Genomic DNA, 24,799 nt, shown 5'->3' with positions numbered 1-24,799 from the left:
CGGGTATGGATATCCTATGTGTATGTAGTATGAAATCTCTGATCAGAGTATGGTGGTAATTATGAAAGGGGTTTCATAGATTACACCATCGATGCAACTACAACATGACACATAGTATCGATTCATTGACAACTCTCGATATACCAATGGTTGTCGAATCGGTCGGGATATATGAGTTGAAGGGACCGTACTGTACGCTAACCATAATTGAATGGTTCTTGCAGGCACTATCATTTGATACCTAGGGAATCATGTAAGCGATGCTGCTAGGCGTTTAACATGATTGGTTGGGTACTATCAGACTTGAGTTCTGACGTTCTTATTATCAAGGAGTTGATAAATAAGAATGGAGCAATTGGGGTATGCTCATATAAGGACATGTTTAGTCCGAATCACATGGAGATGTGAACCCACGGCTAGTTGTATCAATGAACCATTGAGGGCCACACAAGTACTAGCTTTCTAGATCCCGTTGAGAAGTAAAATAGTTCAATGTGTTGAACGACTTATAAATGAGTTTATAAGCGTAAGGAAAAATAGAAGTATGACTTCTATGAGAGAAATATAACTTTTAATTTGTGGAAGTGTTCCTAAATTAAAAGTTGGCCAAATAAATAATGTATTTGAAAATTGTGATTTTCATAAACATTATTATGGACTAAATTAAATTAATTCAAGTGTTGAATTAATTAAACACTAGTGGGCCTAGTAGAGTTTAAATAATTAAATTAATTCAAGTGTTGTATTAATTAAATAACATTGGGCCTTGTAGAGCCCGATTGAAAATAATTATTAAACTAGTGGGCTTGAGTAAAATCAAGTAAGGATTAATTGGGATCAAATGTGTTTGAGACAATTTAAATTAAAAGTCCATGGGCCCTTTGTAAATGTTACAAGCCCTTTAGGTTTTGCATGCTTGGGAGATGAAAGGTTGGAGAATACTTTTGAATTAAAAATTGCATGGCATGCAACTTTTTGCTTTTTACTTTTCTCACAACCAAGACAAGGAATTAACTCACTCTCCTTCCCTCCTAGACCTAGCTTGGCCGAAAATTTCACACTTAATTTCTCTCAAATTTTTGTTCTTCAATTGTTGGAGAAACAAATATCTTCTCAAAGAAAAATTCTCATATTTTTCTAGTGCAAAATATGAGAGGATCTACCTAGTTGGTGGTGGGCTTGATTTTGAAGGTAAGAGGAGGCTTGAAGATTGTCTACCATACAAGAGCTAAAGTGTTTATACTTTAGTTGGAGCCATCATCAACCTCAAGAGGTTGATAGGTAAAATTTCTTAACACCCTATGTATGACAAAGGTGTTTAGTATATGTTACACACTAGTACAATTGTGTTCAATTTTTCTCAAAAATGTCGATTTTCATGTTTAGAAAACAATTTTGTGCTTCCGTTGCGATTTCGAACACCCAAAATCGATCCCTTTCAAGTGGTATCTTGAGCTCAGGGTACTAGTTTTTGTGTAGCATATACATGATATTATGTTGAGATCGATTTCTAACCGAATGAGGTGAGTTTTTGCAACAAAAATCAAGGCCAATTTTGGGGTAGTTTCGGGCAGCAAGTTGCTGCCCATTTCGGGCAGCTCGGGCTGCCCGAATCTCCCCATTGAAAAATAAAATTTTTTTTTGGTTGGCCGGAATCCGGCGACGGAGCTCCGACGACGGCGATGACGACTAGAGTTTTCAAAAGGTGTTTTGAAATATCAAAGTGTCATGGGCCTTGAGTTGTTGGGCCATTGGATGACTAACATATTTGTGAATTTTAAGTGGACCAAAATGTTTTTGATGAAAAATAAGTTTTTGGGCCCTTAACTTTAAAATTACAAAAGTTGCAAACATTTTCTCATAAAATAAATAATTGAAGTTGGACTTTAATTATTTATAGTAAATTGTGATTTACAAGAAATTCGGTTATAAATAAATTAATTAAAAAGTAGACAAAGGTGTTTGTATACTTTGTTAATTTAGTTTATAATCGTGGCGGTTAGTGATTGGATCAAGATATATAATATTGGATCAATTAATTATTGTGATACTGAATTGATGGTGTATGATATGTGATATTATGCATGAAGGATGATCATAAGCCCAAGCCCAATTTGCTAGGTGTATGCTAGGATATTTTGTGTTGAATGATTGTAATAATTATCAATTTATAAAGTGGGCTTGGTTTATGGCCCGTTCCCACCCCCATGAGATGTATCCCTATTTGCCATGGATATTTATTTGTAAATATTAGTATAGTGGATGATCAAGATTGGAAGATGGTGGCCATGATGATTATGAAGATTGAAGACATGTAAATATNAAAAACCCTCATTTTGAATAAGATTCAAAATTAATATCAAGCCCGAAAAGGGGAATTATAAATTTGTTTATAATTTTCATGTCTTCCATCGACAATGGGTGCATGATGAACGCTACCCGTACTCGGGGCTCGGCTCATATTATTGGGGGGCCCTGGGTACCGGAAAGCTGTGACATCCATTGACATGGTGATGTGAACTACGTGGAACTCCCATGATTTCGGCTCATATTATTGAGGGAACTCATGGCGACCGTCCATTAAAGTTCAACATCGATGGGTAAGGCTTGACACGTAAAGATGAACGACGTCATATTATTGGGTCCTAATCAAACGTGAGACAAAAGTTTACGTTAAGGGTTGCATTGTGATGCAATTGGAAACTACCTTTTAGGGATTATGATTGACTGATATTATTCGGGATCATAATTCGCTAATTGGACCTTACGTATCTACTGAGGAAAGGTGTTTTCCGTTTTCACTAGAGGGTAGTGAAAATGTCAAAACAGTGGGAGCGAAAATTTATAAAGTAAAAGTACATACTTTATAAAATAGTCATTAACATTTATCTGTTTTACTTTTCAGTACAAAACTTTGACAATGTCTTCGATTCGCAACCCGCTATCCGCTATACTCGAAAAACACGTGTTAACCGGACCTAACTATCTCACTTGGCTAAGAAATCTGAAAATCGCCCTAAACTCGGAAAAGATTGCATATACACTGACTGAGTCGCCCCCTGCTGAGGCTCCGACTGACTGCACTCCCGAGGAATTGCAGCCTACAAGGAATGATGTGACCATGACTTGAAGGCGAAGTGTTATATGCAGGCTTCTATGAACGATGAGCTGCAGAGGAGTTTCGAGGATGCAAAGAATGCTGCTGAAATTCATTTGCACCTCAAGGAGCTTCTTGGTGAGCAGAATCGGCCTCTGAGGCATGCCACAGTCAAGGAGCTCATCACTTTACGCATGCGAGATGGGGCTTCTGTCCATGAGCATGACCTAAAGTTGATTGGGCTCGTGGACAAACTCGTAGGCATGGATTTGATGTTGCCTTCGGAGTTGACCACGGATGTGTTGCTGCTGTCATTGCCTAGCTCATTTGATCCTTTTGTGGTGAACTTCAACATGAACAAGATGGAACCGACCCTTGAGGAGTTGATGAACATGCTTGTGACTTTTGAGTCCACTATCAAGAAAGAGAAGCCGGTTCTTTATGTGGGTTCTTCATCTGGTACGAAGACCGGTCCACATGGGAAGGGAAAGAAGCGTTCTTTCCAACGTCCCAAGAAGAACGTGCCCTTGAAGAGGCAGTCTCCGAGTCCCGCTGTGGCAGCCACTCCAGTAAAGGCTGACAAGACTGTTGACATCTGTCATCGCTGCAAGAAGCCTGGACATTGGAGGAGTAACTGCAGGGAATATCTTGCCCAGAAGGGTTCTGGAAAAGGTACGTTCTATATTGAAATAAACATTTCGATTAACTCTACTTCTTGGGTATTAGATACCGGCTGTGGCTCACATCTCTGTAATGATTTGTAGGTGATGGGAAGAAGTAGGAGGCTCAGGGAAGGTGAGAACTTCTTGAGGATGGGCAATGGGGCAAGAGTTGCTGCCAAAGCTGTTGGAGATGTTTCTTTAATTTTGAAAAATGATTTCATGTTGATGTTAAGAGATGTTTTGTTTGTACCAGACTTGGTGAAAAACATTATTTCCATTTCAAGCTGACTAATGACTGCAACATCATCTCGAGGTGTTGGGCGGTGTGCATCAAAATTTTCGCGCTGATGTCTGATGATTTGGCGTAACACACTCTCCCTTAGATCCATCTCAATGAAGTCCCGTCGCTGCAAGGCTTCAGAAATCAATTCAGTCTCGGCCCAATTCAGAATTTTTTGCTCAAGTTCAGCCACGACCTTCAGCTCCTTTTCCTTTATGATGCTGTCAAAATGAACAATGGTTCAATAATCCAACCAAGTATCAAACATGCTCATTCTTTAATTCGAAATTTCATCAAATCTGTGTAAGGCAAGGTTGATGGCAGTTTGAGCATTTGTTACTTTCACCGGCTCGATAAGGATTTGCTTCCCCATGGCTCGAGGTTGATGATTGGCAGCTTGGACCTAGTAGTATCCACTTCCTCTCTTTCGATTATCTTTACTCCAACCAAACTGGAGATGAGAACGACTGTAATAGGTGTCAGTATGAGCGGCTCAAATACGTACTTTATCAATTTGAATTTTTTCTTTGGCTTCTCAGCCTTCAGCTTAGGCTCAACCACCTTCTTGGCCACGCTGAACACTTGAGTCAGATGGATCTTCTCCCTATCATTTTCAAAGTCAAAGTCAGAGTCAGACGAGATAACCAATTTTCTTTTAGTCTCTCGAGCCCGTGTCTTGGTCGGCTTGATTTTCTTATTCTTGGCAACTTTCTTTTCTCCATAACAACTACGAATTGAACAAATATTTACCACATTAACTCACAAATCACAATACACAATAAAAGATAATGATACTCAGAGGCGAACGAAAAAGGAGAATACTTTTTTCGTACATATTATCAAATATAAAATATTTATCTACAAATTTAACCTTTTTTTTTTTTTTTTTTTTTTATCATTCTTACTTAAATTTCCTTAATTATACGGTCCGAGCGACCAAGCGGTGCCAGATTGTTTTAAAAGTTTCGTTTGAACGTGCCAAAATGTTGCGGGCTCCAACACCGGGCCAATCGACCCAGCCCATATACGAAATGGAGCAGCAGAACGCCGCCGGCACCCAGCTCCAGCAACATCAACCGCGGGTCTCTTCGTCTTCGTCTTCTCGGGCCCACCAATTCCACCCGGCCCGCCCCGCCATACTAGACCTCTTCAATCTCTACTTAGGCGTGGTAGCTTGATAAACTGTAGCGAAGATATTCTACTACTGAGTAGTTTATTCACTGCAGTTCATTTGATTTGATTTGAATTTTCTTTTTTTTTTTGGTTGATTTTTTTGCAGAGAAGTTCAGGGCAGAAATCGGATGAATCAGTTGGTGAACCTCCGTAAGTTAACAAGTATTTTTTAATTATGTCTTTGTTTTGTTGATTGTTGTAGGATCGTCTGCAGCTGTATACGATGGCTTTCGTACTATGGCATTAAATTGGGTTTGAGACATGGAAATGGAAACTCGACATTTTCTAAATTGAAATCTTGTGATTGCCATTTTTCTGTAAACATGGCAGGCGATAGTTGGTAGTCGGACGGTCACTCATTTTTAACTAAATATCTAATTCTTTTTGTTCATCTCCGTATTTCTATATATTGGATTCAAAATAAAAATCAATAAAATATCCTCCTCTTGAACTGATACAAATTGATTTTAAAATACATTTAACTATTTTTTTTAAAATTTAAAATTCTATATATTCCATTAGGCGGCCTCCTAGGTGGATCTAAAAATTGTGGTGGTGGGTGTTGCGGTCCTAGGCGACGTCTTTTAGAACACCGGCTATAATAATGATTGAGATCACTTGTAAATATATTTTTTCTTTTCGCATTCGAGTGCTATTTAAATGGTGGCTGTATCTGATTGAAACAAGTTTTATGTACCTTAACTGGGATTGCCTTTGGAAATGCCTTGGCTTTGTTTCTGGTTTAAAGAATATGTTGATTTTTAAACGAATTTTTATTCACCTGGATGACTGGGTTGGGATTGCAAATGCCATTTACTCGCGTATCTGACCGGTGTGAAATGACCTGTTTTTGGGGGAGTGGTACCTTCTGTTGTCATTCTGTTTTTTGCAAAAGTTCCTTTTTTATCGATCTCAGCAGAAGTAAATTACAGGAACAAGACACAGAAGCGCATCACTGCAATCAACAGAGAACTTCCTCCTCCTAACGAACAATTTCTCTTTGATTTTGAGAAACTACAGAGCCAGTTCCCAGTGAGCCATGAGACTTTTAAACTGTTGTTAATGTTGTGATGTCATTTGGTTGATTGATCACATAAATTTTTTGATTTTGAATCCTGTGAATCTTTTTTCAGGACCAGGAACAAGTACGTGCTGTGACAGAATCTGTCCTAATATCTCTAGTTATCCAATGTTGTAGTCATGCCCCAAGGGCAGAGTTTCTGCTCTTTGCACTACACGGTTTGTGCGAAATAGGATACATAAACTGGGATACGTTCTTGCCATGTCTTCTCTCTTCAGTTTCTTCTGCAGAGATGTCCGTTGGTCAGGGAAGTCAAACAGTGGCAGCTGTTACTTCTGCTGCTTCATCACATCTAGGGACCTTGCCACCTTCAAATACAGTTCCTAATATCACGAATTTTCCATCATCAAATCCTGTATCTCCATTGCCTTCGATTCTTGGTATTGGTTCCCCATCCCAGTCGGCAGCTGAGCCATCATCTGGTGCCACAATATCTCCCATAAAGTCAAATGATGGTACTTACACTAGCCAAAAGTCAGCAAGAGCAAATCTATCGATTCGAGAAAATGCTATAAGCAGTCTACGACAATTGTCCTGCAAAATAGTTTTGATCGGTCTTGACTCTAATCTAAGACCTGTCACGCATGCAGATATTTTTTATCACATCTTGAATTGGCTTGTTAACTGGGATCAAAAACAACCGGGGCTCGATGAATTTGATTCTGCAAGATTATGGAAACCTGACAAAGCCCTAATTGAATGGTTGCACAGCTGTCTAGATGTGATTTGGCTGTTGGTTGAGGATAATAGATGTCGTGTGCCCTTTTATGAACTAATACGTAGTGGCTTACAGTTTATCGAGAATATACCAGATGATGAGGCATTGTTTACGCTTATTCTGGAGATTCATAGGAGGAGAGATATGATGGCAACACACATGCAGATGTTAGACCAACATCTTCACTGCCCTACTTTTGGAACTCCTCGACTTCTGCTTCAGGCCACTACTAATGTATCTGGCGAACCAGTGACTAACATGAGATATTCACCGATTACATATCCAAGTGTTCTTGGAGAACCTTTGCATGGAGAGGTAATACCATTTCCTGTAATTAACATGTTTCACTTGAATTTGTGACAATGATGTCTATTGTAGTGACATTTAAACCAATCTCCTTGTGAATCAGCACAATTTATTATGTTAACAATCTATTTTTTACTTGGACAATTGTGCAGCTTACTTGCAACAAAATTGTAAGACGTCAATTGTATTAAAGTTTGTATTAATTTTAAATCTGCACCACTTGTTTTTACCAAGCAGTTCATAGTTGTGTGCATTAAAGATCAATTTGACATTTATTCATCAAAGTTCCATCTTCTGTTATGATGGTGTATTGCGGTCTCGATCAATTACATCAATATGGCATGAAGATATCCACCTTCAGCCTTTGTGAGACTCTTTTGTGTGATGTAATCCTAGAGTTTGAGTTGAATCTAATTTGTACGGCCTTCTCTTTTTTGAAATGTAAAATTATGTCCGTTAGAGAAGCCAACAAGCAAAATGGATTTGTCAATTTCCTATTGAACGATAAATTTAGCTAAGCAAAATAATATAGAACCAGATTTCCTAAATGCTTGTTACTTCATTTGGTTTTATTTATTTTGGAGCATAGGAACTTGCAGCATCCATCAGGAGAGGAAGTCTTGACTGGGATCGAGCCCTTAGATGTTTGAGGCATGCTTTTCGCAACACTCCATCTCCTGATTGGTGGAGGCGAGTGTTGCTTTTGGCACCTTGTCACAGGAATCAATCACAGGGGCCTACACCTGGTGCAGTTTTTACTTCTGAAATGATTAGTGAAGCAACTATTGATAGGATCGTTGAATTACTGAAGCTGACGAATTCAGGCAACATTTCTGAAATTTTTTCAATTTTGTACTGTGCTTCCTTTAATCTGTTCTTCATGCATATCACTTCTTACAATGATAATTTTAAATTCACTTGTCTTGGTACAATGGATGGATATTGTAAAATATGCTAATTAGAGAGTGCTTGGGGCTCCATTTCTTGGAAACCAAATCTTCATTATTCATATTTTAAAGTCAAGTAGGGAGTGACAATGTTAATGCCTCAACTTCCTCAGTAATAGATGGCTCAACCTTCAATTACCAAATCTTTCGCTCAGGGTTGTGAACTATCACAAATTTAGTAATTTTTTGAAAGCGAAATTATTGCAATAATGCATTTATAACTTGTCTTCTACTCTCCCATATCTCCATTTCAAGTTTTAACATAATATAAATTATCAAAAAACCGAAGTCCTTTCTCTAATCTCCCGAAATGACCGTTGCACCGATTTTATTTTTATCAGCATCCAGTCATCCTTTCATAACTTTATGGAGTTTTATTAAATTTATTTATCTGGATGACATCTATTATTTTGTCTGGATGACATCTATTATTTTGTCAAAAACCTTCCGGGAATGATATATGTTGATTAATTAGTTTACCCTCTGTTAAGGGTTTTGGCACTCTCTGTATCTCCCTCTCAATTGGTTTCCTAGAGCAAACCCTAGGTTGTTCATAGCTGACAAATGAGCTTTGGCTGCCAACAGGACAAGTTTTTTGCACTGTTGAAGGGTTATAATCCCTTGTGATGCGTGAAAATACTTCTGCAATAAAGCTAGATGCTTATTCCTAGTCGAGAATTTGTAAATGCTCTTCGCATTGTAGTTCACCCTCTGTTGCTATGTTATTTGTCCCCAAGAAAATTATCTATAACCTTACCTTTTGGAAAGCTCAAAGTAATTTCTCTATCAGCTGACGCCTTTTGAACCTTACTCTTGAATGTGTTTTTAGTAATTTTTTTCGTCTATGAATCTGCAGAGATGAATTGTTGGCAGGAGTGGCTTATATTTTCAGATGTTTTCTTTTTTCTCATGAAACATGGATGCATTGATTTTGTTGATTTTGTGGACAAGTTGGTTTCGCGGCTTCAAGATGGTGATCAACATATTCTCAGGACAAATCATGTTACGTGGTTGCTTGCTCAAATTATAAGGGTTGAGCTAGTAATGAACGCTTTGAACACAGACTCTAGAAAGGTTGCTTTCTTGCGTTCCTGTGCTTATCATATTTTCTTTTTCGCACCAATCTTTTACCTTTTGAATAACAGAGGTTTTACGTGGTTGCTTGCTCAAATTTTAAGGGTTGAGCTAGTAATGAACACTTTGAACACAGACTCTAGAAAGTCGCTTTCTTGTGTTCCTGTGCTTATCATATTTTCTTTTTCATTCCAATCTTTTACCTTTTCAATAAAAGAGGTTTTATGGTTGTACAGTTCAATCTCATTTCACGTTTTCTTCATATATTATCACTAGTTTTTTACACTTGGACACTCGAACAGCCGTTTAGGTCTAATCTTTGATTCCTAACCGCTAGAATAGCTGTCTATTTTAATTAATTTAATCTGTTATAATTTTGACTTTTTATTTCAATCTGCTGGTAGGTGGAGACAACCAGAAAAATCCTTTCATTTCATAAAGAAGATAGAAGCTCTGACCCCAATAACCCCCAAAGTATCTTACTGGATTTCATTAGCAGTTGCCAGAATTTACGTATTTGGACATTAAACACATCTACCAGAGAATATTTGAACAATGAGCAGCTGCAAAAGGGGAAGCAAATAGATGAATGGTGGAGGCAACTAAACAAAGGTATGGATCCATGATCTATAGTTAGGTAGCCATTAATTCTATAATAGTCTTTTAAGAATAATTTACCATAAAGTGCTGGGGTTGGAGCTCAGGTTATGCCACATACCGCGTAGGTTGACACACTTATTGGCCAAGCTCCACAACTCCAAAATTGATGTCATTTCATTGCTGCTAGAATTACATGGAAGACTGTAGATTTTGTTCCCAAGCAGTTGAGAAAATGAAGCTGAATATGCTGGCTTTTTTTTTTTTGCGTTACAAGGCCGTTTAACTGTTAGAATGTTGAAAAATTTATTTGCTTATAATATTAATGGTGCTGCAATTGCTACTCGAAATGGCAGAAATAGGGAACTGTAGCAAATATTAGAAGACTTGATGACATAGTGATGATAAAGGGCAGTGACTATACGAAGGCAACTAGGAGTTTATATAGTAATGAAGGCGAGTTTGAGTTTGTTGGTATAAGAATTATGGGGATCCCTTGATTCATATTGTTTGTGCCACTTAGAAAACATTTTTTTGGCTCAACCTTTGGTAGGTTCCATATTGCCTACACGGGCATAAAATTTTATAGTTTGAAATATATTATTTCTCAAATCTTTTCACTTTCCCTTAAAAACTAGGTGAACGGATCATGGACTACATGAATATGGATGAAAGATCGATTGGGATGTTTTGGGTTGTCTCTTATACCATGGCACAACCTGCTTGTGAAACTGTGATGAATTGGTTAACCTCTGCTGGAGTAACAGAGGTAATATCTGGACCAAATCTACAGTCAAATGAGAGACTGATGGTGATGCAGGAAGTTAGCCCAGTGCCCATGTCATTAATATCTGGCTTTTCCATAAATTTATGTTTGAAACTGGTATATCAGATGGAAGAATCTATGTTTTCTGGGCAGGTAAATTTTTGCTTTACTTTTTTTTTTATTTTTATTTATCTCAATCACATGCAAATTCACGAGTTCCCCAACACATTTACCCACATGCATCAGATACACCCTTACAGTAACAAGATATAACACTGGATAAAGAAAAAAAAGATGAATATGTTTACGTCAGCAAGATTTTTGGAGAATACTGTACTTGTATTTTCAGCAAATGAGTTAATTATGTGGATTGCATATTAATGGAACCTTATTTTTGTCGTTGATGTGATGCTGGTCCTACTTTCATAAGAAGCTGGTCATGATTTTCCTTGTGATAAGCACCCTTTTGTCGATGAGTAAATTGTGTATGACATTTATTTTGACTATGATGCATTTTGAAACAGATCGTGCCTAGCATGGCAATGGTTGAAACATATGTTAGAGTGCTTCTCGTTGCTCCCCATGCTTTATTCCGTTCACTCTTGACCGTAAGTTTTTTATGTTCTCAAAAGTTGTGCTTTCCAATTTGCCATTGCTTTATAAATTCCAATTAAAGTCATTCCACTTACGGAATACTAGCCTTTATATTATCTCTTAAATGATGATCCCTTTTCAACTATGACACAAGGTTTATTGTTTCCTTTTTAATGCGAACATTAAAATAAATGACAAAAAAACGTATCCCCAGGTGAGAATGAATTAAGATACAGTCACCATGTTATACTAGTTTTAGTTTATGATGATACCTTGATCTAGATATCTTCTTGTTTGATGCCATTCATGTGTGTATGATACTGCGGTTTGTGTGCTTGATGCAATTTTATTCATTAGAATTTTTACTCTTCCAATTTAGGAATATCTGATGGTTCAATTTATTAGTTTGTACCGTCTGTATTGATTTTCATTACTGGTTGGGGAACATGATTTACGCATGATATTTCACCGTAGTCTTTTTTTATATTGGACGTATGCTGAAAACCTTGCACTCATTACAGTGAAATTATGATTTTGCGGTGTCTCGTAATTGTTCTGAATAAAGTTAGCCTCAGAAAGTAAATAAGATGAATGAATTTCCAAATAAAAAAAGAAGTGCAAGACAAATGTTATTGTGTCGTTAAATTTTTTTCTGTATAGATATTGAATTCTATTGAAAGCTGTTGCACAGAGAAACAATGTGCTCTAGGAACTTGATTATTAGGAAAACTTGGGTATAAATTTGATGATCAGAAGACCTCAATTTTAAGAGTCTGAAATATTGTATCAAGTGTACGGACAGTAAAATTTATTCAATAGGGATCCTCAGTCTCCATTCGTGAATAACTGCTTCGAAAGGAAAATCTATAACTAGAATTTTATGCATCACACCTCGTGAAAATGTCCTTAGGGTTTGTTGAGTGTATTTAAGGTCTAAATTTTATCCTAATTCGAAAGCAACTATCTAGGAACATTATAAGATTTTGGTTAAGTCACATTTAATATATAATTTATTACCCTGTAAATTAACTTAGAAAAGAAGACGAAGGAAACAAATTGACGAGTGGTGAGATAGACAATGAAAAACTATAAGAGTCTATCAGCGAGAGAGCTCCCAATGTGGCCTATCAGACACAGTAGGATGATGGAGCTTCTATTTCGGCAGTTAGTACTGAACATAACCACTGCAATGAGTTGAAGTGTCTTTCAGTTGTTTGTAGAACTGAGGTGGAAAATGGGGCAGAAAAGGGCAAAAGGCTGAAAACAGAACGAGAAGAAGATAATAATATAAGGCCATTTGAACTTTGAGGGAAGATTGTGATATAATTATTGCAAGTCTTTTCCAAAACCTAGATTATGAAGATCTGCAGCATTTTCTGCATCACAAGCCGTTTGGTTAAGTCCAAATAGCCTGGTGAACCTTCCAAATTGTTCTAAATGATATGTGATGTATTCTTTTGATGAGTTGTCTTATATTATGGTCTGAAGGTATTGTCTTATTGTGGGGCATATTTCCTAGATGTTCAAGGGAAAGATTTCTGATCCCACTGCTGATTAGCAGAGGAGTATGTCAAACTACAAAAATCTTAGTTTCCCGTGTTGAATGTTCCACTTCAATATCTGTCTATTGCATCACTGCTTTACTACATCCTGTTGTTATTTGCTTGGCGGAGTCATTTTTTTGGGGGGGCACGAAAGGGCAGAACTTCGTGCTCAATTTGTGTTTCACCTACAGAAAAAAAGTTATATATACTCTATGGTGCTTGTATTAGAATATGTGCCCAATCTGTCCTAGCAGGTGTCATACATTGCTGTCTCATCAACACCTGCAATCACTGTAGTTACTGAATTTCCTTAGTAAGATGTTTGAAATCAGCTGTCTTATGGCTTCAATTAACTATGATGTGACAACTTAGCTGTGTAGATAGTATAAAACTCTCTATATTGTCAGACTATGGTAACCCTCGTGACATGGCCATGAGGAGAGCAATAAAATCATTTTCTTTGCTTGTTTTGTTTTTCCATGGCTTTTCATTTTGAGACAGCAACTATGGCGTATGCGGCCGCTTTTTCGCATTCTGCACATACTGTAAATTAAATGGAATATAGTAAGCAAGAAGCTGGTTGTAGGGATGAATAACAAAAGATGTTTTGGAAAGATAGGTGTGTTTAGATGCCTTGGTTTCATAGTGAGGTTTCGTATGAATTCTAGTTAAAGGAGTTTGATTTGTACATGTTTGATTACTTTTTCCTTACTATTAACATGTGAAAACATTGTATATATGATTGATTTCTGTCTTTTCCAACTTTGATTTCTCACATTTTTATTATACTTGCTCAACTCTGCCATTGATTTTAGAATTTCAATTGCAGCTTCTGGCCCAGAGGAATCAAACCTCATTTAGCAAACCTGCTGCTTCTATCTTGGTGTTTGAACTTCTGAACTACCGGTTGCTATCAGTTTACAGGTGAAGTATTGAGTGTTTTATTAGTCAGAAGATTTTTTTGGTTCATCAAACTTATGCAATATACACTACTGGAGGTCAAGAGAGTTGATAGACTAAGGCATGCTGTATTCATGTTGAATGTGACCTAGTGGAACACTCTAGGTGTTCAACAAGAACATGGGAACACTGAACATGGCTTATGAAAATTGACACGGAATTGAATGTCTTTTCCTCGTTTTTCCTTGTAATTTTATGTATGGTATGAGTCATGAAATTGTGCCCTCTATGTCACGTTCTCTCACGATCTTGAGTTTTGGATCTTGTAATGGTACCATGGATTGGAAAAATCCTCAAAATGGGTGGTGGTTCTTTTTCTTGTTAGATTTTCTCCCATTTCAACCTGTAGCCTCAATAGTTGAACTGAGTCCTGTTACAGAGAATCTTTCAATAATTTAGAAATATGTTTACTGAGAAAAATTTTCATTAATTTTTTATTTTCATCTCGACTGTTTATAGATACAAAATCTACTCTATATCAACTACTAATGATAAAATCAAATCCGAAGATAACTATTTATAATCTTCCGTTGTTTATAGGTCACATGAGATATCGACTAGAGTCCTAAGAACGAATTGAATTAGAGGCTTTATACCTTGATTTCCTTGTTCGTGAGTCTACCATATATGAAGTATTGGTAAACAATAATGATGCTACACTAATGATAACTTTTAGTTTAATTGCTTAATATTTTAGTTATATCAGGATTCTCCGGATTTTAACCATATTAGGATTAGTATTAGTATTCTTTTAGGATTTTTTGTGTTGTACTTGGTATAAAACTAGGCTTAGTATCAAACATTCAATTTAGATTCATACTATTACTCAATTGAGTTTTTAATTATTTTGTTTTAAACACCCCTTCCTCTGAGCCAAAATTGGCATCAGCAAGGATTTCACCTGAACCGATGGTTGAGTATGCTTCTAGTGGGAAACAACCCTTCGACGACGAACGACATATCAATAGAGTTGAACAATGGCTCGATAGAGTTGAACCCAAACTAGGGAGGATCTTGAAATGCTTGATGTTAATGTATTTGTTTAGTTTTGGCATTATCAATTCTCTTATGCAATCAAATTTCAGTAGCAAATATTTGTATTTTTTCTATTCAAGGTACCAAGGGAAGAGCAAAAGTCTGATGTATGATATCACCAAAATGGTGGCTACATTGAAGGGCAAACGTGGAGATCATCGTATTTTTAGGCTGGCTGAAAATTTATGCATTAATCTTATATCATCAATGAGGGAATTTTTCTTTGTGAAGAGGGAAGGGAAGGTGGGCAAACAATCTTTAGATGGTATATCTTTTTAAATTTGTTTGGTATAATGACACTGATCTCCAGCCCCACCAATGTACCTGTTCCAGGGTCCAACTGACTTCACTGAAACTTTAAACCGGATAACAGTAATTAACCTTGCTATCATCATCAAAACTCGTGGCATTCCAGAGGTAGAGCACCTGGTATACCTCCAAACGATGTTGGAACAGATACTTGCCACAAGTCAACATGCATGGTCGGAGAAGACCCTTCGCTATTTTCCTTCTATTTTACGTGATGCCTTGGCTGGACGGGTAGATAAAAAGGGCTTGGCCATTCAGCTATGGCAACAGGTAAATGAAAATAGTTCTTGGTAAAAAATAGCCTTTGCTTTTCCAAATTATCTCGAACTCTTGTTCTCCTTGATTCGCGCTATAGTGAATATTTGTAATCTTGGTTACTAGAAAATATATCCATAAATCATTCAATTTCCTCAAGTGTATGAACTTCCCAAATGTTACTCTGCGTTGAAGTTTTAAATCACTTGCTAGATATGGCAAACATACTACTCCTGAATATTTTATACAGTTTGGACACCAATACCTCGTTTTAAAATGTTGATGGCAATTGACAGGCAGAGACAACTGTGATTAACCAATGCACACAGCTTCTTTCAACATCTGCTGATCCAAGTTATGTCACGACTTATATTAATCACAGTTTTCCTCAACACCGCCAATATCTTTGTGCTGGTGCATGGATTCTAATGTATGGCCACCCCGAGAGCATTAACAGTTTGCATCTTGTAAGTAACCTAATTTACGAAGATCTATCTCTTTCATCAATTTTATTGGGAAAGGAGTTTTGTAACATCTCTCTCATTCATTTGGTTGAGTTCACTCGCGTGTCCCTTGATGATTAGGGTCGTGTCTTGAGGGAGTTTTCACCTGAAGAAGTGACTGCTAACATATACACAATGGTGGATGTTCTACTGCATCATTTTAGCTTGGAACTGCAGCGTGGACGTTCCTTGCAGGTGTGTTCTCCTTGAGTTGCCATAGCTTGTATTTCATTTTTTTAATCTTATGCTGTAGATAAGGGGCTTTAAAGAATTGGTCAACACACTGATGAGGTATCCCTAATTTTTCAAAACCTTATACACTAAAACTTTATCCAGGAGGATCCATGAGGGGTAAAAAGGATGGGATATTTGCATGTGTTTTATTATTATTATTTTTCCTTTTCGTGTGTGTGTGTGTGTTTTGGGGGGGGGTGGTGGTGGTGGTTAACAAAGGAATAAATTTGGGGTCATTCTCCATAGCTGGAGTGATTTTTAATTGTAATTACTTCCATTTTCTTACCAAAACCATTAATATAAATACTCTTGAAATTTTTCTCTGTTTTATTTATTCTCGTTATTTGTATTCGAGTCATATTACCGTTCTTCAATTCTGTTCATTTGAGGTGGTTATGTAAGTAGCTAACTTGCAGACCAAATATTGTGAGCTCAAAGTTCCCATTTTTTCAATTCAGGATCTTATGCTGAAAGCATGCACAAATCTTTCCTTCTTCATCTGGACCCATGAACTCCTACCTTTGGACATTTTACTATTAGCATTAATCGACCGTGATGATGACCCCCATGCTTTGAGAATTGTGGTATGTTCTATTATTAAGCCTTTTCAATTTATTATTTTTCAATGCTCTTCCATCAGTCGATTCATCATAATGGCCTATGACTCATCGAGTAAAGCGAAACACTTTCTTTCTGTTGTTTTGTGTAACGCTGAATAGTCATCTTTGAAAACTGCAGTTGTTTCAGAAGCCTGTAGCGTTATTGGATTAATTGGTATTATCTATTGTCTAACTTGAATGGGATGTAGTTGCATCCATATTTTGGCAGTTGTTATTTCATTTTAATGTGAGAAAGCAGGTTCGTTGAGTGTTGTGTTATGTCTCTTTGCAGCAAGGTGTTCGATATCTTATCCATTCTGTTAATATTAATGATGCTATAGAAACTTTTATTTTCTTCTATCTGAGGCCAAGACTGGCCGCTACTTATGGTTGAAGAAAATGTGTGAGGAAATCTGGTTCATTGTGTGATCCTCTCGAAGTATATAGTAAATCTTCTTTTAATTAGTATTATTTTTAACTTTTATGAGTTATTGTAAAAACAAAATTTATTCTGTAGTCCATTACTGGTGAGCGGTGGAATGTTTTAAAGAAATTTTTGAAAAAAAGATGTTTATCCGAAGTCGGTTTGTCGAAAATTTACTTGAATTCATGTGATTCAATGTTTCAAGTTCTTGAGTGAAATCGGATGAATTGCAGAGATGACACAGTATTTAAATTCAGTTGATATTTTTTGTTTGGTTTTTTCCTTGTAGATTAACCTGCTTGACAGTAAGGAGCTGCAACAAAGAGTGAAACTGTATCTTATGAATCATGGTCCCCCGGAGCATTGGCTTTTTTCTGGAACTTTCAAGCGAACTGAGTTGCAGAAGGCCCTGGGAAATCATCTATCATGGAAGGAAAGGTAAGTTTTTAAAACCATGAGATTTATTGAAAATGCTGTTAAAATAGTTTGTGTACTTGAATGTTGTTTAGTAATCTAAGTGAAGTTTAAACAGACCCTTGATTTAGCGCACTGGCAGAATTTTGGCTGATGCACTTTGAGTCCTTTTTTTCCCAGTGTTCGGTTTTATAACACTAAGTTGATCATGGACGGAAAATTCCAGTCTAGATAAAATTGACCGGAGATTGTTGGACATTTGTTAGCAAAATGGTCTAGTATGTTTACGAATGAACATAAATAAAGTGATTTTGCTAACACCCTCGATGCCCAAAGCATGCAAGAGGTCATATTTTCCTCCCCATTGAAAGTTTGGAATCACGAGAGTATGTGGCATAATTGCAAACCTCTAATATTGACAGCAATTTTGAAAAGTTGATGTGATGCAACAATGACTGGTAGTTTCAGTACGGTTACAACTAAAGGTGTTATGGTGATGGCTTATACACATGATGTGTGGTTACAGATATTGCTTTGCAGAAACTTTTTATTTTGACAGATTAACGTTCCGTATTTGTTATTGACTTATTTCTCATGCGCAAAGTTTGTTGTAACTTGTTTCGTTTCCCGTGTTAAGTACTCGTAACTTTGTAATTTTCCCAACCCAATTGTATTTTCATTTTTTTATTTAATGCAATTTGGTCCTCACATCTAAGTTTGCTCCAGGTATCCAACATTTTTTGATGATATCGCCGCACGTCTGCTCCCAGTCATCCCTCTGGTCATCTACAGATTTATTGAAAATGACGCTATTGATGCTGCTGACAGAGTGTTACAAGTTTATTCAACATTCCTTCATTACTATCCATTGAATTTTACATTTGTGCGGGATATACTAGGCTATTTCTATGGTCATCTTTCAGGCAAACTGGTCCTTAGGATATTAAATGTTTTAGATGTGAAAAAGGTAATGATGACTCTTCTTTTTTATTTTCTCTGGAACATTTCCTTTTTTCACTTGAATTTTCTTCTTCTTATTTGTTACAGATTCCCTTTTCGGAGTCCTTCCCTCAGCACGTTAACTCGTCTAATACATCTAATGCAGCCATTTGTCCACCACTGGACTACTTTGCCACCCTTTTATTAGGTTTAGTGAATAATGTTATTCCTCCTTTGAACAACTCCTCCAAAAATGGACCAACGAGAGATGTCTCAAACAGTTCAGTGAGAGCTCCACATAATAAGCCTCAAGCCACAGCACAGCCAGTCCCAACAGTTACTCCTGAGGGCCAGAAACCATTCTATCAAATCCAAGATCCTGGCACACATACCCAGCTGATCCTCGAGACGGCTGTCATAGAAATTCTCTCTCTTCCTGTAAATTCATCCCAAATTGTCTCGTCACTTGTGCAAATTGTTGTTCACATACAACCGACTCTGATTCAATGTAGCAATGGACTGCATGCTCTATCCAATGGAGTTGGACAAAGTTCGGTTTTGCCAACATCTCCATCTGGCGGAAGCAGCGATTCCTTTGGTGCAACCAGGACTCCTTTGGTTTCAGGAATAAATTCCTCCAGCTTTGTCTGGAGAAGTGGATATACATGCCAGCAACTATCGTGCTTGTTGATCCAAGCATGCGGTCTTCTTTTAGCACAGCTTCCCGCTGAGTTTCATGTTCAACTCTATATGGAGGCGGCACGTGTTATAAAAGAGAGCTGGTGGCTTGCTGATGGGAAAAGGTCGGTTGGTGAACTAGAATCGGCTGTCAGCTATGCTTTGTTAGATCCAACATGGGCTGCTCAGGACAATACTTCTACGGCCATTGGTATGTTCCTCCAGTTTTTCACTTTTTCTGCGTCTTTTGAGGAAATCATTCACTGAGATATTTCATCTCTTTACTTTTCTCTAATTTATTTGAATGTTTGCACAACTTTATCCACTGCTGGCCTGTGTCATTTTCGATCCATCTTATTACTCTACTCTGCTAAAATGTTGACAGTTGCGTAAAAATATTCATCCTGAGGGACTGAGGCTTTTTATTATTTTTCTTTGAGGAAATTACATCCTCAATTTATCTCAACTAGAAATAAGATTGTAATACTTTGCCAGAGTTCAGTAGTATGGTTTTGATTGCTTACTTGAAAGTAGTTGAAGCTAGACTTTTTATGCAACACACAATCCGTAGACTTTACGTGGAGTAATCTAAATCTGAAACAAAAAAATAATAATCAAAATGGACATTTCTAATGGTTGTAGCATCCAGTACATTAAATCTGGTTTGGTTTACTGTGGTTGACTCATTGTCTTAGGCCTGCCAAGAGTAAACTTTATTGTTTTCTTTCCTTTTTACATTATGTTTTTTATATTAGAATGCAGATCATTTTTACTTTACGGTTTTCGTGTAGGCAATGTTGTGGCATTGTTGCACTCTTTCTTCAGTAACCTCCCCCTGGAATGGCTAGAGGGAACACATCTTATCATTAAGCATCTGCGACCGTTGACATCCATTGCTGCTCTGAGAATAGCTTTCCGAATTATGAGTCCATTGCTTCCTCGAGTGGTCAATGCTCACACCCTCTTCAGTAAGGTAGCGAGAAATATGTTCACCCACTTTTGTTGAACAAAATTAATTTCTGGATTATATTTTCTCCATGTTGATTATTTCATATCATCATCTTTCAGACACTCTCGTTGCTTTTGAGCATCATGGTTGATGTCTTTGGGAGGAACTCCCAGCAATCGGCTTCTATTGAAGCCCCGGAGATTGCAGACATTATTGACTTCTTGTATGCCAATATTTTCTCAATTATAATGGCGTTTAATAACTTAATACCATGTGCTATATTTATCTGCGGTGAGCTTATTCTTGTAAATGGTTCAATGTTTCTTCAGGCATCATATTGTTCATTTTGACGGGCAAGGAGGTCCTGTACAAGCGAACAGCAAACCACGACCAGAAATCCTTGCTCTCATTGGAAGAGCAGCCGAAAATTTACGTCCAGATGTGCAACATCTTCTTTCACACTTGAAAGCTGATGTGAATTGTTCCATCTATGCTGCAACTCATCCAAAAATTTCCCCAAATACCACTTGATCCGACGGGCTGTGCTCTTGGAGCGAAAAGGTATGAATGTGCCCTCGTGAAAAAGTAGAATGATCTTTTGTTCAAGTGGTACTGGACAGAGGTTTTCATCTAGGGAGAATCATTGTTATGTTGTACGTTATACTCGGGTCGAAATATCCTATCCGAGTTGTGGTGAAATATTGATGTGCATATTCCAGATGACAGCTGCTCATTATNTATAGTTCGATGGGGTATAAGAAGCACAGGCATATCTAATCGAACCACAGTGACCCAAAATTTTCAGATAATGTCATCGTACGAAAATATAGAATTAAGACTATTTGATTTCATAGAAAGTACTTAAAGAGGGTGACATTTGCCCACCACTCTGCTTTCTTCATCGGTCTGAAAATTCAAGGATGGACTGAAAAGTAAGCAAGCAGACCCACTAAAGGCGCATTGATGTATGTGGTTGGCTCGGACTCCTGAAAGAAAGGTCTCGAGTCTGGGAAGTAGTCTGAGCTATTAGGCCCGCCTACAACCGCACCAACTAATAAGTTTGGGTTCGGAGCTGGGCTCAAATAGTATCGAGTCCCGTCTTTGCATCTGATGCGAGAAGGGTGGGCTTCCAATGATGGCAACGAGCTCGCTCGATGGTGGATTCTCTCCGGGTATCGTGGACCGTAGCCCACCATGTAAGACATTCTCAATGGGTTATCACCTAGAATGTAGTCCACCTGACAAGGTACGCGCAACATAGAATGAGCTAGTGTATTGAATGGAGATAGATGATACAATAACCAAAATACAATCTTTGGATTAGTATCTTTACACTTCTAAAATGTTTTTATTATAACCATCATATGATAGTATTTTAGGAGAAGACTTGGGAGAGTACTACATAAACCATACTAGTATTTGCGACTGTCATAAAATACCTAAATTTTAATCCTCGTCTCAACAAAAAAAAAAGACTAAATTTGGTTAAGTAGGAAATTTCATTCTCCACTGCTTCACCCGATGGATCATAACCATTCAAGGCTCATTGACAGTTGGCCCCTAACAAGTGAAACATGTAGATATAGACAAAAAAGATATAAGCTGTGATCTATCTTCACATTGTTACTAGCCGTTGTGTCATTATTTCACAAGAGCAAAGGGTTATGTTACCTGGCGTCTGGCCAATCTTTTGAGAAGTGAAGAGGAGGCCGACGTCCCGCCACACGGGATGACGTGCTTGGCGTGACTTATATAGTTGGAATAAGCCAGGAGTAGAAATGATAGGGACGTTACATGCTGCATGTTGCTTCCTCCAGACTTGAATATCAAACCTCCTAATAAATTGCCAGCAATACTAAATTTATTATGAAATCAATTCAATTAAAAAAGGAATAATTTGCGCAAATGCTGAATAGAAATACAGAATAATTAACATTTTGTACACATACCCGGAGAATATTGAACCTGAGCATGAGAATTAATTCCTGGCAATAAGGAACAGATAAAAGTATCTGCATTCATTTGGAATGATTTTAGATCATTTGCTCTTCCCATTAGCACTTCCTGCCACAGAATCATTCACAGTTTTTCAAGAAAAGATAAATAATTTTTATTCGAAATAAAAATTGTTAAAACCACACAACAAAGCATATATATATATATATATATATTCATTATATTAGAGAAAATCCAAAGTACTGTGGCATTGGATCCAAAGAGTACTTACTGTGAAGTCACGGTCATTTTTCCCAGTAAAAAGTAACTGCGCAGATCAGAGCCATTGATCTTTTTGCACATGCATGCAGCAGCACTGGTGAAAATTAACCAGAGCCCGCGTACGCTTATTATTTAATTATATTTTCTTGTTTTTCAAACTTTCCATTTTCATTCAAGAAAAGTAACCTAGTTACTGTCATTTTCTCAATGCTACACTAATAAAAGTTATTTGCATGTTAACACTCTAGACTACTTTTTGGATTGTTTGGTCAAAAAAGACTTGTTGGATCACAATATCAATCAAAAAATTTGATTTGTCTCTAACCAACCAAAACATACAGATAAAATATACAAATTTAATCGATTCAACATGCTTGGTTACGTGGTTTGATATTCCTTAGATTTGGTTAGGTAAACTTACAATCTTTCTCCTATAACACTTGATGGAATCGAAGTAACCAATTACCAAAAAAAAAAAAAAGAAAAGTCGGGGGTGGTGATTATTGATTATTTGTAACCTTGGAAAGGAGAACATTGATGCCTGCGTGTTTGTTATCCCAACCAAACTCATTAATGGTGTCTCCAGCTCTCAATACCACCTCGTTCCGAACTATATACTCTTTGTATTCTCTCCTCCTTGATGCTTTGTGTAACCATGCCGCACCCCATAGCAATTCATCCTACACGTACACCACGTCTATATAATCTTTAAATCATACTGGAGTAGCCGGGGCCGGAGAGACGTGAGTTCGAACACACACCCAATGTAATTTTTATTTTTAATATATATGTGTGTGTGTGTGTGTGTGTGTGTGTGTGTGTGTGATTTTCTTGCTTGTAATAAGATTAGTAGTTATAGATAAGGTAATGGATTAATTAAGAATACCTGGAAACCATTGACATCGCAGTAAAAAGGGCAGGCCGCATACTGTAGGCTTGAAGTGTAAGGACCTCGGTGCCTGTCTGCAAACTCGAACACCTACACCAACAATATTTGTAATATGTAATCGCTAACAAAAACTCGATTTTTTCAATTTATTACGAATATGTTATTATAAATTAAGACTTCGATTTTATTCAATGATTATTAGGTGGTTTATTTATTCAAAAATACGTGCAAATATGGATTGCCCAAATATTAATTAATATTGTTATTTCCAAAAATAGTATTCGAAATTCCATTTATATAAAGTTAATTTTATTAATATTTTATATTATAAATAATTATTAAAGCCTGATTTTAAGGAAATGAATTAATAGAAAATATAAGAAAGTTATGTTCTTGTATATATATAGATTTGTCGACATAGGAAAAGCAAACGACAATGTTCACTTACTTTAATTGCGCGATTCAAAAGAAGGTTCGAGTAGGCGGGACTTCGTGAACGGAATACGATGGAGGCGGCGGCTAGCGCGGCGGCTGTCTCTCCAGCCACGTCGGAGCCAGGGTGGTTGGCGTCAACCTTATACGCAGTTCTCAGGGTGTCCATATCCTCAGGTCTTTCCCAGCAGCTGTGGTCCGACGACGGGTCTCCCACCTGCACATATACGACGCCTTCGTGTGCTGTGGCCTTCAGTAAGTAATCGGTGGCCCATTTCAGGGATGCCACAGCGTTGTTCAGCTCCCCGGCGACCCGCATGTTCCTGCCGAAGTCTATGATGCTCCACGACAACAATGTGGCGGTGAACGCCATGGGGAAACCGAACTTGACGTTGTCCCCGGCGTCGTAGTATCCTCCAGTCAAATCAACCTGAATGCAGCGAAAGGAATTTTTTCAGAAAAATCATCTCCATAGATGTACAGTAGATCAGTTAGATGTTCAGAAGTGTGACGAATCTTACTCCGGCGGAGGCACCGTCATGCATTGCGGAGTCTCTGCGCCACCGGATGCGTTGGTTTGGGGGGAGTTTGCCCGAGCGCTGGCCTTCGAAGAAAAGAATGCTTTTGTGGAGTGCGTCGCGGTAGTCGTGACCAGCAGCGGCGGCGGAGTGGTGGTGAAGGAAGGAGAGGAGGAGGAGGAGGAGGATGACGGCGGTGGAGAATGATCGGTGATTTGCCGGGAATTGGGGAGGATTTAGCGCCATTTGGCTCAGCACACAAGTAAGGAATGATCAGAGTAACCGCTTTATTATATAGTACACTCGGGGTCATAGGATTCTTAGGGAAGGACGAATGGGAAACTGACAGCTGGCGAATCGTGATTGGATGAAGTATAGATACCAATGAGAGGTGAAATTGATTGGTCCCAGATCGTTTGACCGTTTGACGTGAACCAACGGTATAAATATTAATTGTTTTCGGTTATTTATTTATTTTATTTTTTTAAAAAAATGTATGTAATTATATTTTATAAATTACAATTAAAATTAAACCTATTTTCAACTTCAACAAGAATAATTTGTTATATATTTTCGGAATGGAAATGAAATTCTACTGCAGATTT

The 24,799-nt window shown here is 37.5% G+C and overlaps 2 protein-coding genes across 2 annotated transcripts; one reads left to right on the top strand and one right to left on the bottom strand.

Annotated features, from left to right (window-relative positions):
* Positions 1-4,964: 4,964 nt before the first annotated feature.
* Positions 4,965-20,851, top strand: LOC140989771 (mediator of RNA polymerase II transcription subunit 23). The gene is made up of 21 exons (XM_073459163.1): positions 4,965-5,208; positions 5,319-5,362; positions 6,145-6,244; positions 6,346-7,326; positions 7,907-8,141; positions 9,121-9,338; positions 9,743-9,950; positions 10,574-10,854; positions 11,226-11,309; positions 13,669-13,763; positions 14,915-15,077; positions 15,168-15,413; positions 15,695-15,865; positions 15,983-16,096; positions 16,594-16,719; positions 17,448-17,596; positions 18,299-18,539; positions 18,620-19,400; positions 19,981-20,162; positions 20,258-20,361; positions 20,468-20,851. The coding sequence occupies exons 1-21, from the start codon at positions 5,023-5,025 to the stop codon at positions 20,667-20,669; spliced, it is 4,911 nt and encodes a 1,636-aa protein (XP_073315264.1). The 5' UTR covers positions 4,965-5,022; the 3' UTR covers positions 20,670-20,851.
* Positions 20,784-24,442, bottom strand: LOC140989772 (endoglucanase 8-like). Its single transcript, XM_073459164.1, has 7 exons — positions 24,198-24,442; positions 23,693-24,106; positions 23,242-23,334; positions 22,874-23,035; positions 22,088-22,202; positions 21,810-21,973; positions 20,784-21,376 (listed from the first exon to the last, which is right to left on the bottom strand). The coding sequence occupies exons 1-7, from the start codon at positions 24,438-24,440 to the stop codon at positions 21,053-21,055; spliced, it is 1,515 nt and encodes a 504-aa protein (XP_073315265.1). The 5' UTR covers positions 24,441-24,442; the 3' UTR covers positions 20,784-21,052.
* Positions 24,443-24,799: the final 357 nt, after the last annotated feature.

This window comes from Primulina huaijiensis, chromosome 12 (genome assembly GCF_012295235.1).
Source record: "Primulina huaijiensis isolate GDHJ02 chromosome 12, ASM1229523v2, whole genome shotgun sequence".
In the NCBI taxonomy this organism is placed as follows: domain Eukaryota; kingdom Viridiplantae; phylum Streptophyta; class Magnoliopsida; order Lamiales; family Gesneriaceae; genus Primulina; species Primulina huaijiensis.
The sequence above is the reverse complement of the archived record's forward strand: the minus strand, read 5'-3'. Positions and strand labels throughout refer to the sequence as shown.